Below are 12532 nucleotides of genomic sequence, written 5' to 3' on the forward strand. Positions count from 1 at the left end.
GGAAAACAACAATACTCGCCACTTTCAAAAAGGGTGTTAAGACCCATCTGTTCAGGTGTGCTTTTTCTTAGACTAGTCATTTGTGCTACATTTACATACATATGGTGTTTTTCTGGTGATCATGCGTATACAATAATCAGCATATCATACATATATGTAGATGTATAATGTATTTTTGATACCATGACTGAAATTTTACATGCACTGTAAAGTGCCTTAGCGTAATTTGTGAAATTATATAGGGGACTGTATAAATGTTGTGTATTATTTTATATTCCATCACGACATTGATTCAACGTAGGTCATCTTTGCTGTGCCAAAACAAGGCTAGAAACTATTCCTAAAAAACAAGCCTGTTTATGTATAATAAAATACATACCAATCTGAAGCTCTTTGTAAGCAATTTCTTTTTTCGTCGGAATTTTTAAGCGAAAAATGAAAACAGGTGTTGATAAAAAGAATCAATATAGTTTGCTTTTAACGGAGACTATTTTTTTTATTTACTTTCAATTGTTAAGCATTAAAATATTGTTTAAGGCCCTGAATGATTAATCACTAAACCCCGCTCTCCCCCGATAAACGCGAAGGTATTTGATCATGTTACGTTAACAGACATTCCTTAAAAACTATGCCGAATTTCAACGAATGTTTCTTCTTTCTGAGCATTCTAATTCTATTTGCAACATGACTGGCATATATTCATGTCAATCTAATTTTGCTTTTTCCCCCTTTTTAACAGTTACAGTATACAGTTTAATATCACTTTCACCTCTGCATACATAACCCCTGATTCTTCGTCCGTGATATAGAATGTATGCGTTCAGGGACGTGCGTTTAATAATTTGTGTCTTATCTTTGATTGATTGAAGTATTAATTAGTTTGTTTTTTAATACGGTCATGCATGTATTCAAAGGAAAATATTTTGAGAACAAGATTATAGTACAAACTTACAAATTAATTAATTTCCTAATGCAATATTTCAGGTTCGTCAAAGAGCACGTGATCTGAAGAACTTGAGTTCCGGTTAACATCGGGAATCTCCGGTGTCAGAAAGAACATGGCCGCTGTGACGCCATGTCGAAAGTTATGAGCGCAATGTGAAGAAAGGAAAATATCCTGATGCAAGGCCGGTTTGGGCCGCAAATGACTCTTGTACATATCATCTGTATAGTAAGCGAGACTATTGGAAAGAGAAAGCTTCAAAGGGATTTGGGGCTTTCGCAAGCTGATTAATGGAATAATATGAATCTTGACTCGTTATCATTTGCCTTGGCAGAAATAAGCTATTCAGTATCCAATTTAACAAAGAAGAATTTCAAATCGAGCGTTGGAGAAATAAGTCATGTATGTATATCTTAATAGTTGTATAGATATTTATAATTAGTATTATACTCATTTTTCATATCGAGTATTACAATACTCCTTTGTTGGCGAGTTTGCTGTGAGCTGACTGATCAAACAATTTCACTTTCTAAATGGTACAACCGAAAAATAAATCAGCATCCTATCTCTTTGATTTTGAATCTTTTGAAAAACAAAATCTATGATCCAACATGTTCGGAGATATCGATAATGATTTTATGGATAATTATTCTAAACGCTAAGCAAATGTGCATGTCATGGTGTGCATTGTCATTGGAATGACCAAGTCAACTCGGCCACATTTTGGACCTTTTTGAAAAAGATAAGAAATTAATACACTGTTTGGTGCAGTCATTAATATATACCCTTCTTCACACAAACTTTCTGTAAAGAATTAGTATTGTTGTCATTTTTCAGGAAGCATCCATTTTGGTAAATGAAGAAAAGTCACTGATGATTTTGATGAGTTTCATATGTTAAAGCTTGTTTTTTTCAATAGAACAGGAATAATGCTATCCTTTCGAGAGATCTAGCAGGAATCAAACTGCTGTGTGATAATCTGCAGATCTACCAACTAAGCTAATGAAGCATGCTCCATCAACTGAGTGGCAGATACCATATTTAATTATATACAAACCACAAAGACCTGCTCCTTTTACACTAGTGGCACTGTTAAGGAGACATTTTTTTCTGTGGTGGAAGAAGACACACCAAGGATACTTTCATATAATAGTGATGGAATAACAACTAACCCTACACATAATTGACTCTTTCTCCACAACAGCTGGGGATCAAACTGTGGACTGGGTGGTCTGAATATGACCTGTCAATGAACATTAGTACTCATAAGTGCTTAGATACCCTGTCTTTCTTCAAAATTCATTAAGCCAAGAAGAGTAGCATATAAAATGGAAAAAAGAGCAAACAGTAAATGATTTATCATGTCTGTAGAGCAGGAAACAGTGCCGATGTAAAAACCCTGAATTTGGTGTTTGGATAGCAGTATCCAACAGAGATGTAACTGTTTGTTTTAAGCCATGTGCAACAAATAAGCTGAGTCTGCAGAACTGGAAAGAAATGCTGTTTCAAAGGTTTAAGGAAAATGCACAGGGGGAATCATTGTGTATAATCAGTGGAGAAACAACTATTCCCAGCCTGTATGTTTCAAGCCAGTGTTCTCTGAGAAATTTGCATGAAGTTGACTCTCATACTTTCATTAAATCCAAAAACAGTTTTCTTATATTTTCCAAATTATTTTTCTACAGCTTGTCCTGCAACACGGAGCTGAAGCAGATAGGCATTTGTTTCGGTGCCTTTTCTCTCATGTAGACTTCAGCGGTGATGGTAGAAGCAGTGGAAAAGACTTTCACCAGGTAAAAATATTCACAATTTTGGTAGAATATGTGTCTTCCTCACAAAAGTATACATCATTCTTATAGCAGCAACACACCAAAGTTTTATGTGTAACATTAATTTTAAATTTAAGATAAAAGTCATTCTCTCTTGGTACTGAGGTAATTTTTGCCATGTTTGATCAACCATTCCAGCTTTAAATAAATATATTTGTAATTTTCAAATTAGCATGCTTTCCATACACATTTTAATCCAAAAGAAATAAGATCAGAATGTAAATGTTTTACACAGTGGTTTCTGTTATAGATATTTTTTCTTTCTTTTTCATTTCAGACACAGTTTTTGATACAGGAGTTTGGTTCTTTGCTGAGCAAACCAAATTTTGTGTCAACATTGTGTTACGCCATTGATAATCCATTACACCATCAAAAGGTAAACCTGTTACTGTTACAAACCTGTAGAGGTATCTCATGTTAGCTACAAGCTTGGTTAGGAATCTCAAGCCTGCTAGTATGATAGTTATAAAAGTTCTAGAGAATATAGAGCATGGGCCTAAGGCCTTTTAAATAAGAGTAATATAAAATCAAAAACAGGATGGTTTTAATGCATCAATGTTTTTTGTATATGAAATATGATTAAACTATCAAAATTGCTGTCATTTCCATGATGGAAGAAGTATGCATATTGAATGCATTGGTCATGAACTTGCTTTTTGAGAGGGAAGAAATTTTCTTTGCTTTGATAACCTCTAGACCTACCAGCAAATTGGCACACTATATGTGGTGATATTGTTGGTACATAATACCATCCCTTCTGTGACACTGAAATTTCAACTTACTTCCAATTTCTGGAACGGTTGCAAAATAGTGAGCTGTAATATTGTGCTTTAGCCTATAAAAAATAGATACCATAGTAAGCTAGTTTATATCTTCTTGGAAAATATGAAAACAATCTTATTTATCAGGTGAAAATTAAACATAATGAAATATCAAGCCGTAACATGGCTGCTTTCGTTATAACTACGAAAACAACCATTTATTGTAAGTTTTTCTTACCTTCTGTTAGATCATTTAAGTTGATTGTGGTGATCAATGCTAAATATATAAATGGTATCTCCAAATTTCAGTGTTTACGTCCATCGGTGCACCTCTTCCCACAAATTAGTCGGGTCCTGAAGCTGACCCGTGTACAAGAAGTAGTGTTTGGATTAGCATTGATAAACTCTTCAAGTGCTGAGACTCGTCCTCTTGCCATACAGTTTGTCAAACAGAAACTGCCTGATCTCATTAGATCTTATGTTGATGCAGGTAAGTATTCTGTCTCCTTGATCAGAAAAGGAAGTTTTAAGGTTGTAATAGGTACACAAGTGTTCATGCTATTTGAATTATTTACTGTGAAGTTTACTTTCATTTTGTTAGTTATCAACATGGGCTGAAATGTATATCTTGTGTTCCTATACACCTTTAAACATTGTAAAATCCCAGTCATGTGTACTTCTTTGCAGAACAGTTTTTTCTCCTTAACTTTTATTTGTTGCTGATGTTTTGGGAACTTAACCCATTTCTCCACTCCATAGTAGACAAAGGTTTTAGGAAAACCAATGTTATACTGTTTCCAGTAGACTCAGGATTGCGTCAGGAAGGCGGCCTGCAGGACGTGGACGTTGAAATACTCCACCTTCTGCTTAACCAAATCCAGAACAACAAGGACAACTTTGGACTTGGTGCGGAACAAAGGGAGGCTTTCTATAGAACACTTAGAAAAGGTCAGACTTCTTAATTCCTTTCAGAGCATAATTTCATGAAAATGTGATCATTTTGTTTCAGAATTTGAGACAAAAGTATTGCTGTTAGCACAGAGGTGTCCTGCCTGTAAAGCAGTGTATAAAATTAAAAGTGTTCATAGTAATCAAAGTTTAATCAAAGACTTTTTTTAAAAAAGGGAATTTCATTAAACAGATAAATGCTAAAAAACAGAAAAAGTTTCAAGATCATTTCAATATTAACACTATAAAAATATTCCATTGTAGATTTTCCACATAACCGTGTTCCGGTCATATTGGGACCATTGCTCTACCCAGAGTCTGAGGACATAGCAATACCAAAGCTCTCGGATACTACAAACATGCCGAAATCTGTGGTAAGATAGTGACAGAGCGTAGAAAAATAAAAAACTAAAAAAAGTCCAAATATCTGTGGTAAGATAGTGACAGAGCGTTAAAAAATAACTCAAACAAGTCCAAATATTTGACAACCTATGATCAGGGGACATAGCAAGATATTAAAGATCTTGGATACTACATACCTACTGAAGTCTGTTGTATAGCAACATCAGAGGCCATGTCAAAACTATCCAACCGTTAAGCTGAAGTGATTCATGAAAATGAAATCTCAATATTTAGCTTTTGAGATTTCATCTTTATTTATATTAATTTAGAAAAAATATATGCAACATACTAATTGTGAAATTAGTGATGTGTTCGATGAAAGTGAAGGTCCTGTATTCCTGGGAATATGACAAAATTTCACCGATTGAAATTAAATCTCTATAAAGTATTTTACATCAAATTGTGATTCATACTGTACATTTTGTGTGAAATTTCATATTAACATGCACTGAAAAACTCTTAACCAAAGAATTAATCATGTATTCAAAATAATGTAGATTATTGTAGTTTTGATTTTGTCTTGTATATTGTGTGAATATTTGGAGTATTGGGGTGCCTCTAATTGGCATTTAAATAAAATTATTTATCAAAAAGTTTAGATTACAGAATGATATTTATATTTCACAGCTTGATGCATCACTGGCAGACATGGTTCTGGAGGCTGGGTACAGCTGTACCATGAGGTAGTACTACTTGATTTTTTATGTAGGAGTTTGAAGTTAATCTTATATGTGGAAATTTTTGTATTTTGTAAAGTGTTATTAGATAGGTTGATGTTACCAAATAAATCAGTAGTTGTTTACATTTTTGACTGTCAAAATATCATAATACAAAAGAAGGCAGGGAGAGAGGGATAGAATAGAGAAGTATTGTGGCAATATTTACCATGGAAATGTGTCAACATGATTGAACATGTTGTTGATAATATACTTCATATCGGTTTTGTTATAACTTGATAACTTGCTGAGATTCATGTAATTTCTTCATTTTTAAAATCTTACTTCACAGCTTAGATTATAGAATTTGGAAAATCAAGGTTGTAAAATATATGATGCTGACTTAACCTTTCTTTGACATAGTAAACATTACCACTATTTCAGTGTTGAAGAATGCCGTGGGAAGCTCCTTCAGTTTGGTATCAGGGAGATAACTCCGGCATCTGTTGCCAAAGTGTTGGGAATGATGGCAAGAACACCATCTGGGTTGTCAGAATCGGGTCACAACCAGGCCCAGGTAAGGAAGTAATTGGGATCTGTAAAGGGTCATTCTCATTATAGATCTCTTCTATATACCTATTTGATTATTAGACTTATTGAAGACCTATAAGGCACTCCATCATTTCCTCTTGATTATCATTACTATTGGACTTTTTTATGAAACATCATGTACTCCTGTTTAACATTCAATTCTGTACAGAGTTTTGCTGTTTTTCCCTATGTACAGATTCCATTCTATTTGTTGATTTTGCTCAAATTTCCTTGACAGCTGTCTGTGCTTCAATTTTGTGACAGTCATGAATTGTTTATACACTTCCTAAAAACCATTGTATCATGTATAAATATGAATTTCATGGTAAGAACTTTTCAGATTTTGTATATAATTTGTCATTACGCAAATGAGATCTTTCCTTCAGTTGTCAGCAGTTAATATATATATGTTGTATATAATTAGTCAGGCAATCTGCTCTTGGTTACACCTCATTATTCTAGTTTTGTCAATTACTTCTTAACATTTGCTGAAAATGCAGATAGAAATGTAACAAATAAAGAGAGAATTTGCTGTTAATCATGTGAAATATTCATAGGAAACTTTCCAACACACTTGATGCTTATGACGTGAAACAATTTCGCTTTGAAGATATTCAAAATCAATGGGAAACTTCATTATAGAGTAGTCAGAATAATGAATAGTTAATGATGAGCTATTATGTAGATCTATATTACTTGACGGTTACAGATGAATGCTGCACCTGGCAGTGGCTGGCCAGATATGGGAGAAAAGGCAGACAAGCCCGGTGTGAACACCTGGAATGTTGAAGTGTTTGTCAGTGTAATTCAGGATCTGGTAAGAGGGATTAGTCTTTTTGATATTAAACTTGCTGGATCTACCGACATTCAATTGAATGGCCTATCAGTCTTTATTTCACTTCTACTTCATATGTAAACTGGCCATCTCTTTATTTTCCCCTTGTCATTACTGTGTTTATCCTGAAATAAGCCTAGGAGGCCAACATATTACCTAGTAGTTCTTATAACACAACCAGTAGAAAATAGAGAGTGTACTTTTGGTGACTACACTTCTTCATACAAATGACCAGAGTACAAGCACTGATGTATCTACCATTTTTCTGTAGATGTCCTGAGAATTGAGGAGTTGTGCGTGGGGGGTGGGTGGGGAGAGTTCTTTTGGATGAGATACTAAGACATGTGAGCAATGGGTTCTAGATAAGTTCAGTGGTCCTCCCTTGGAAATTTTTTTTATATCTGCAAAGTACTGACTTCTGAGGTGTTTAATGTTTTAATATAAATATAACAAATTTAACCGAAATACTAAAAGATTGATTCTGTTTTAATGTTGAAATTAAATATGATTCTGAAATATACTAGACACTATGTAATGCTGGATTTGTTTAAAAAAGAAAAAAAACAAGAATTTTTTTTATTTGTAGGCACCTCACTTCAACTGGAGAGATGTAGTACTACAACTTGATCACTCAGGGTTCATGGTGGTCAACAAAAAAGGACTACGTCTTCTGGTGCAGGGACTGATACGAGGACTCCAGGAAGTATTTCCTGTTGAGTTTGTATATCGACCATGGAAGAACACAGAGGGACAGGTCAGTTCTGTAGAAACTTGTTAAATTCTATACATTAAACTAGAGTGGTATCGAAATCATCTTCATTAGACAATTTTCAATAGACCAGGGGTGTAAAAATTCACTAGCCTGACACCTTGGACTCCTAAGTTTTCAGCTTGGGCTAGTGGGAACAGCAGACACACTAGCCTAGGGCTAGTGACTTTCTTTGGATGTTTTTTTCTCAATAGACACTGAAGAATTTGTGATCATTTCTAATCATAAGATCTAAAACATATATCATGAGAATTGCTTTCTGAAATCATAAACTGAGACAAGTAATGTTTTTCACTGACCCTGTACAATATCATTAACTGGAACAATTTCATAAGAGATCAGTGTTTTTCACTGACCTTGTACAATGTCCAAACTTTGTGGCAAAAAAATGCTAGAGTGTGCTATACATTGAACAAAAATGACTGCAAAGGTAATAATAATCATCAAAATAGCAGCCTCTAATAAACAAATCAATACTTTTTATTTTATATAATAATCTTGGTGAAGAGCTTAGTTCACAATCCAAAAGTAGTAGTGGTATGAATATTTTGGTTTGATAGCAGGCCACTAGCCCTGGGCTAGTGCATTGAAAAAAATAGTAATCATGAATTCCTACATTATGGTGTCATTAAAAGATCAATTTTCAAAGTGTTATTGGTCGAATGATTTTTTCATATCATTGTAATTGACATAATGTTTAAGTTCTGGAAAGTGCAAAATTATTCTACAAGAAGCTGGTGAAACTTCTTACGGTGGTGACTAGAATGCTTTTCTCCTTTATAGTTGTCATTCATCAAACAAGCATTGCGTAACCCAGATGTGTTTTGCTTCGGTGACTACCCTTGTCACACAGTGGTCATAGACATCTTGAAAGCTGCTCCAGACGATGAAAACCGCGACATTGGAACATGGTAAGGGAAATAAATTTAAGAGAAACTTAAATATACAGTACTTATATGCAGAGAATTTTAAGACCAGACATGAAATAAGACTAAGAATAAGGAATGAGACTTTAACATGTCTTTGGTAAAAAAAATATATATATAGAGAGAGAGAGAGAGAGGGAGATAGTTTCTGATCTTAGTATCTCAAATGGCATATCATTTGTCCTTTTATCTGATGGTTTCTCACAAACAGAGCTGGCTCCTGTTGTTTTGTAGGAAATCACTGGACCTTGTGGAAACTTTACTGCGACTGTCTGAGGCAGGATATTACCAGCAGGTGTCAGAACTCTTCAAGTTCCCTATTCAGAATTGTCCAGACATGCTAGTTCTGGCTCTGCTTCAAATTACAGTAAGTAATCCAAAGAGAGTTATTTTCCTGTTCAAACAGTTTGAATTAAACTAGATTTAATTAATTAATGAATTAAATTAGGCTCTGACTTGGAGCTTGATCTTTTACATTTGTAAAGTTTGAATGATTATGTTTTAATTGAAAATGAATTTACATATGTTAAAATCTGTTTTATCACTGCTAAATCTCCTCCCTGAGTATTTAAACTTTCTGCCTTACTATTTGTTTAAAAATATATAGCAACTACTGGAAGTGTACTACAATTGGAACTAAATACTTATTGGGTAATTTATTCATATCATTGTCAAAATAGATAATTTCATGTGTATTCAGTACTCATAGTTTTTCCTAGTATATTTATATTTATAGTTTTTTACATATTATAAATACCTTGGTACCAAGTTTGGTATTTCTGTGTTCATAGTTTCCTATTTAATGAATATCTTGTCACAGCTACAAAGTTTTTCTTCTGTTTCAGCCTACATGGAACACACTCAAACAGGAGCTGATATCTACACTTATGCCCATCTTCTTAGGAAATCATCCAAACTCAGCTGTTGTTCTTCATTATGCTTGGCATTGTCAGGTTGGTTAACAGAACAGTCTATACTCTTATTGGACCACGGCTGTTTTTTCAGCTCACCTGGTCCTTTCAGGCCAGGTGAGCTATAGGAATATTACAACTATTCATGAATGGCTGAGCAAATTTTATCATATTGTACTTGCTGACGAGTTTTGGTTTAGCCATTTGAGGCCTGCAAGTCTGTCCTGGTACATGCCTGAAATGTTGCATTTAAGTGCCAAGAAACTAGTTTTGCCCCATAAACGTAATGCCCCAAAAGACTTAAAAATAAAATACATCTATCCATAGTTTTGTGACCTGTCGATTTCTTTCATGTAGTAAATTATTTATTAAATATTATGAATAGTACCCCTAAGCAGAACTTGGAATGGGTTAGATGTTTTACTAGAATAACTCTAAAGTAGTTTCGCATTTAACATGATTTTCAAACTTTACACATACTGTTTCAGGGTCACTCCAGCACAATCCGAACCCTGATCATGCATTCAATGGCAGAGTGGTACATGCGTGGAGAACAACATGATCAGACACGACTCTCAAGGATACTGGATGTTGCACAAGATCTCAAGGTCAGATGCTGTTCCTATGGTTCTTTTGTGAAACATCTTCAGAAAAAATTGTAAATTAGGCACAATCTTTGCATTTGTCCATCTGCCTGTCCTGTGCACATGTTGATTAATTTTGAAAGTGAAACATACACATTTTTTGATTATCTATTTTACCAGTAGAGCTAACATTTCAGTTGTATGTACTATGGAGGATGACCTCCATTGTACCAGTACATCTAACATTTCAGTTGTATGTACTATGGGGGATGACCTCCATTGTACCAGTACATCTAACATTTCAGTTGTATGTACTATGGGGGATGACCTCTATTGTACCAGTACATCTAACATTTCAGTTGTATGTACTATGGAGGATGACCTCCATTGTACCAGTAGATCTAACATTTCAGTATATACTGTGTCTCTTTTTCAGGCCCTTTCTATGCTGTTGAATGCAACACCATTTGCCTTTGTTATTGACCTTGCATGTTTGGCTTCACGTCGTGAATATCTGAAGTTGGACAAGTGGCTGTCAGACAAAATCAGAGAACATGGGGTAAATATAGTTAATGATCTACTTCATCTTGTCACAATTGTCTTGACTTAGTCAAAAAATGTTTTTCCTCGATATACTTAATAGCATCATCTGGAAATACACATAGGGTGGTCTAAAATTATTGGCTATATTCAATTTGATTTTAAATTTGAATAGGAGCCATTCATACAGACATCGGTGAACTTCTTGAAGCGACGGTGTCCACAGTTAATGGGTGGTCCAGCCAAAGATGAACAACTACCACAAGCAAAGAGCCAGATGTTACCAACAGATACTATAGCCACTATGTTGTCCTGCCTGCAGATCTGTGCAAGGTAAGCAAGATCTACTTCCCTGCATCCATTTTCATCTCCACAAGCCTACCTTTCTCCATTATCTGGTGTGGTAGTTTTAATAAGGCTGTATCAGTTGGAAAAATAATCCATGTCTATGGATTTGAAGTGTTTCGTTGTAAAGTTGTAACCTGCATGATGTGCATTGTACAAAAAATTCAGATGTTCATTACCCAAACTTGTGTACAATAGAGTTTTTTTTTAACTAAATCCAATAACCCACACAATTAAATTTGTTACTTTAAACAACCCCGTCAGAATTTTATTTTCCATGTCAACACAACATTACTCAAAACAATTCATTCTGTTGTCTTTTTTTTCATAGCCAAATACATGTTGCTTCCCTGAGCAAAAATGTTTTCAGGTTTTCCAAAAAATAAATATAAAAATGTCACTATATTTTCCCAAAATGTATGAAAGAGATTGCTATTTCCAACTTCTGCATGCATAAACATATCAAATGTAGACATTTCAAAATCAATGTCTCCACACATTTCGAACATGGAAAGTTGTCAATTTTTAATCTGTTAGCTAGCATATGTATACTGGAAATTTGTGATGAAGGCAGTGAATAGAAGTACTCGTCATATCTCATTTTTACTTCATTTATTTCACATGTTGTCATTACTTTCTCATTATGTCAAATCCAGGCAAAAACAAAACTTGGCAAGTCCGCTACATTATATTGAGGTGATTTTGTATTAAGAACATGCTATGGGTCAGCTTGACTAAAACCAATAATAAACCAATAAAAATGCTTACTAGTGAATGGCCCCATTAAGGATTCCAGGCCATTTTGGCCAAGCCTTGTGGCCACCTCAGGTATACTCAAGTTTTCCTTTGCCATTTTTTTCCCCAGTTGTATTAGTTCTCACATTCTACAAGTGTCAAAACCAACACGAGTTATGTCCCTTTAACTTTTGGAAGGGAAACCAATGCTCAATCGAATTGTTTGACCCACAAAATCAGATTTTCTGTATCGAGTTTAGTCCCACTTTTTTTGGGGGGTGGGTTCCTGTTTAACCAGTTTCTCTTATAATTCAGTTTTTAATGGCAATGATCACACATAAAATACATTTTAGTGTTGGTCCCACACACCCACACAAAAACCCAATTCATCTGCCGCCTGACTCCTCAGTCATTAAATTCTGGAACCGCCCTTACTTGGAAACAGTCAAGACAGAGGTTGTTATTTTTTGGGTCAGGCAAAAATTGAATATTAGCAATCATAGTGTTGATAGTCAGATGACCATTAAGGCCTTGGGCCTTTTGTCTCTGATATTCTAGTTAGATGCCTTCTGTTGGCATTACCTGCTGACAGGTGTTATCATGCCATGGCAGTGTTGGATTTTGTGCCTCGTCTAGCTTATAAAAGGGTCTCATAATAATGCTGGTGAAGAATATGTCTCAAGGCATAAAGTACAAACCTTAAGGCGATAATGACATAAAAAATAATTTCTTTTTTTTTTCTTTTTTTTTTACAATG

At 34.6% G+C, this 12532-nt stretch overlaps 1 protein-coding gene across 3 annotated transcripts in view; it reads left to right on the forward strand.

Annotated features, from left to right (window-relative positions):
* Nucleotides 1-1084: 1084 nt before the first annotated feature.
* LOC132553962 (CCR4-NOT transcription complex subunit 1-like) overlaps nucleotides 1085-12532 on the forward strand; it is a 32006-nt gene continuing 20558 nt past the window's right edge. For 2 of the 3 annotated variants that reach the window (XM_060218259.1, XM_060218260.1), the window contains exons 1-16: nucleotides 1085-1345; nucleotides 2629-2736; nucleotides 3050-3148; nucleotides 3843-4023; nucleotides 4335-4481; nucleotides 4746-4855; nucleotides 5511-5566; nucleotides 5984-6116; nucleotides 6840-6947; nucleotides 7552-7719; nucleotides 8518-8645; nucleotides 8895-9027; nucleotides 9506-9613; nucleotides 10060-10179; nucleotides 10592-10714; nucleotides 10871-11028. In XM_060218259.1, coding sequence (XP_060074242.1) covers nucleotides 1244-1345; nucleotides 2629-2736; nucleotides 3050-3148; nucleotides 3843-4023; nucleotides 4335-4481; nucleotides 4746-4855; nucleotides 5511-5566; nucleotides 5984-6116; nucleotides 6840-6947; nucleotides 7552-7719; nucleotides 8518-8645; nucleotides 8895-9027; nucleotides 9506-9613; nucleotides 10060-10179; nucleotides 10592-10714; nucleotides 10871-11028 — 1982 coding nt within the window. In that variant the 5' untranslated portion in view covers nucleotides 1085-1243. The remainder of the gene's footprint in view (nucleotides 1346-2628; nucleotides 2737-3049; nucleotides 3149-3842; nucleotides 4024-4334; nucleotides 4482-4745; nucleotides 4856-5510; nucleotides 5567-5983; nucleotides 6117-6839; nucleotides 6948-7551; nucleotides 7720-8517; nucleotides 8646-8894; nucleotides 9028-9505; nucleotides 9614-10059; nucleotides 10180-10591; nucleotides 10715-10870; nucleotides 11029-12532) is intronic. The other variant, XM_060218261.1, reaches the window with a different exon arrangement.

This window comes from Ylistrum balloti, unplaced genomic scaffold (genome assembly GCF_031769215.1).
Source record: "Ylistrum balloti isolate Yb309-2 unplaced genomic scaffold, AGI_CSIRO_Ybal_v1 Utg370368, whole genome shotgun sequence".
NCBI classification, from domain to species: Eukaryota; Metazoa; Mollusca; class Bivalvia; order Pectinida; family Pectinidae; genus Ylistrum; species Ylistrum balloti.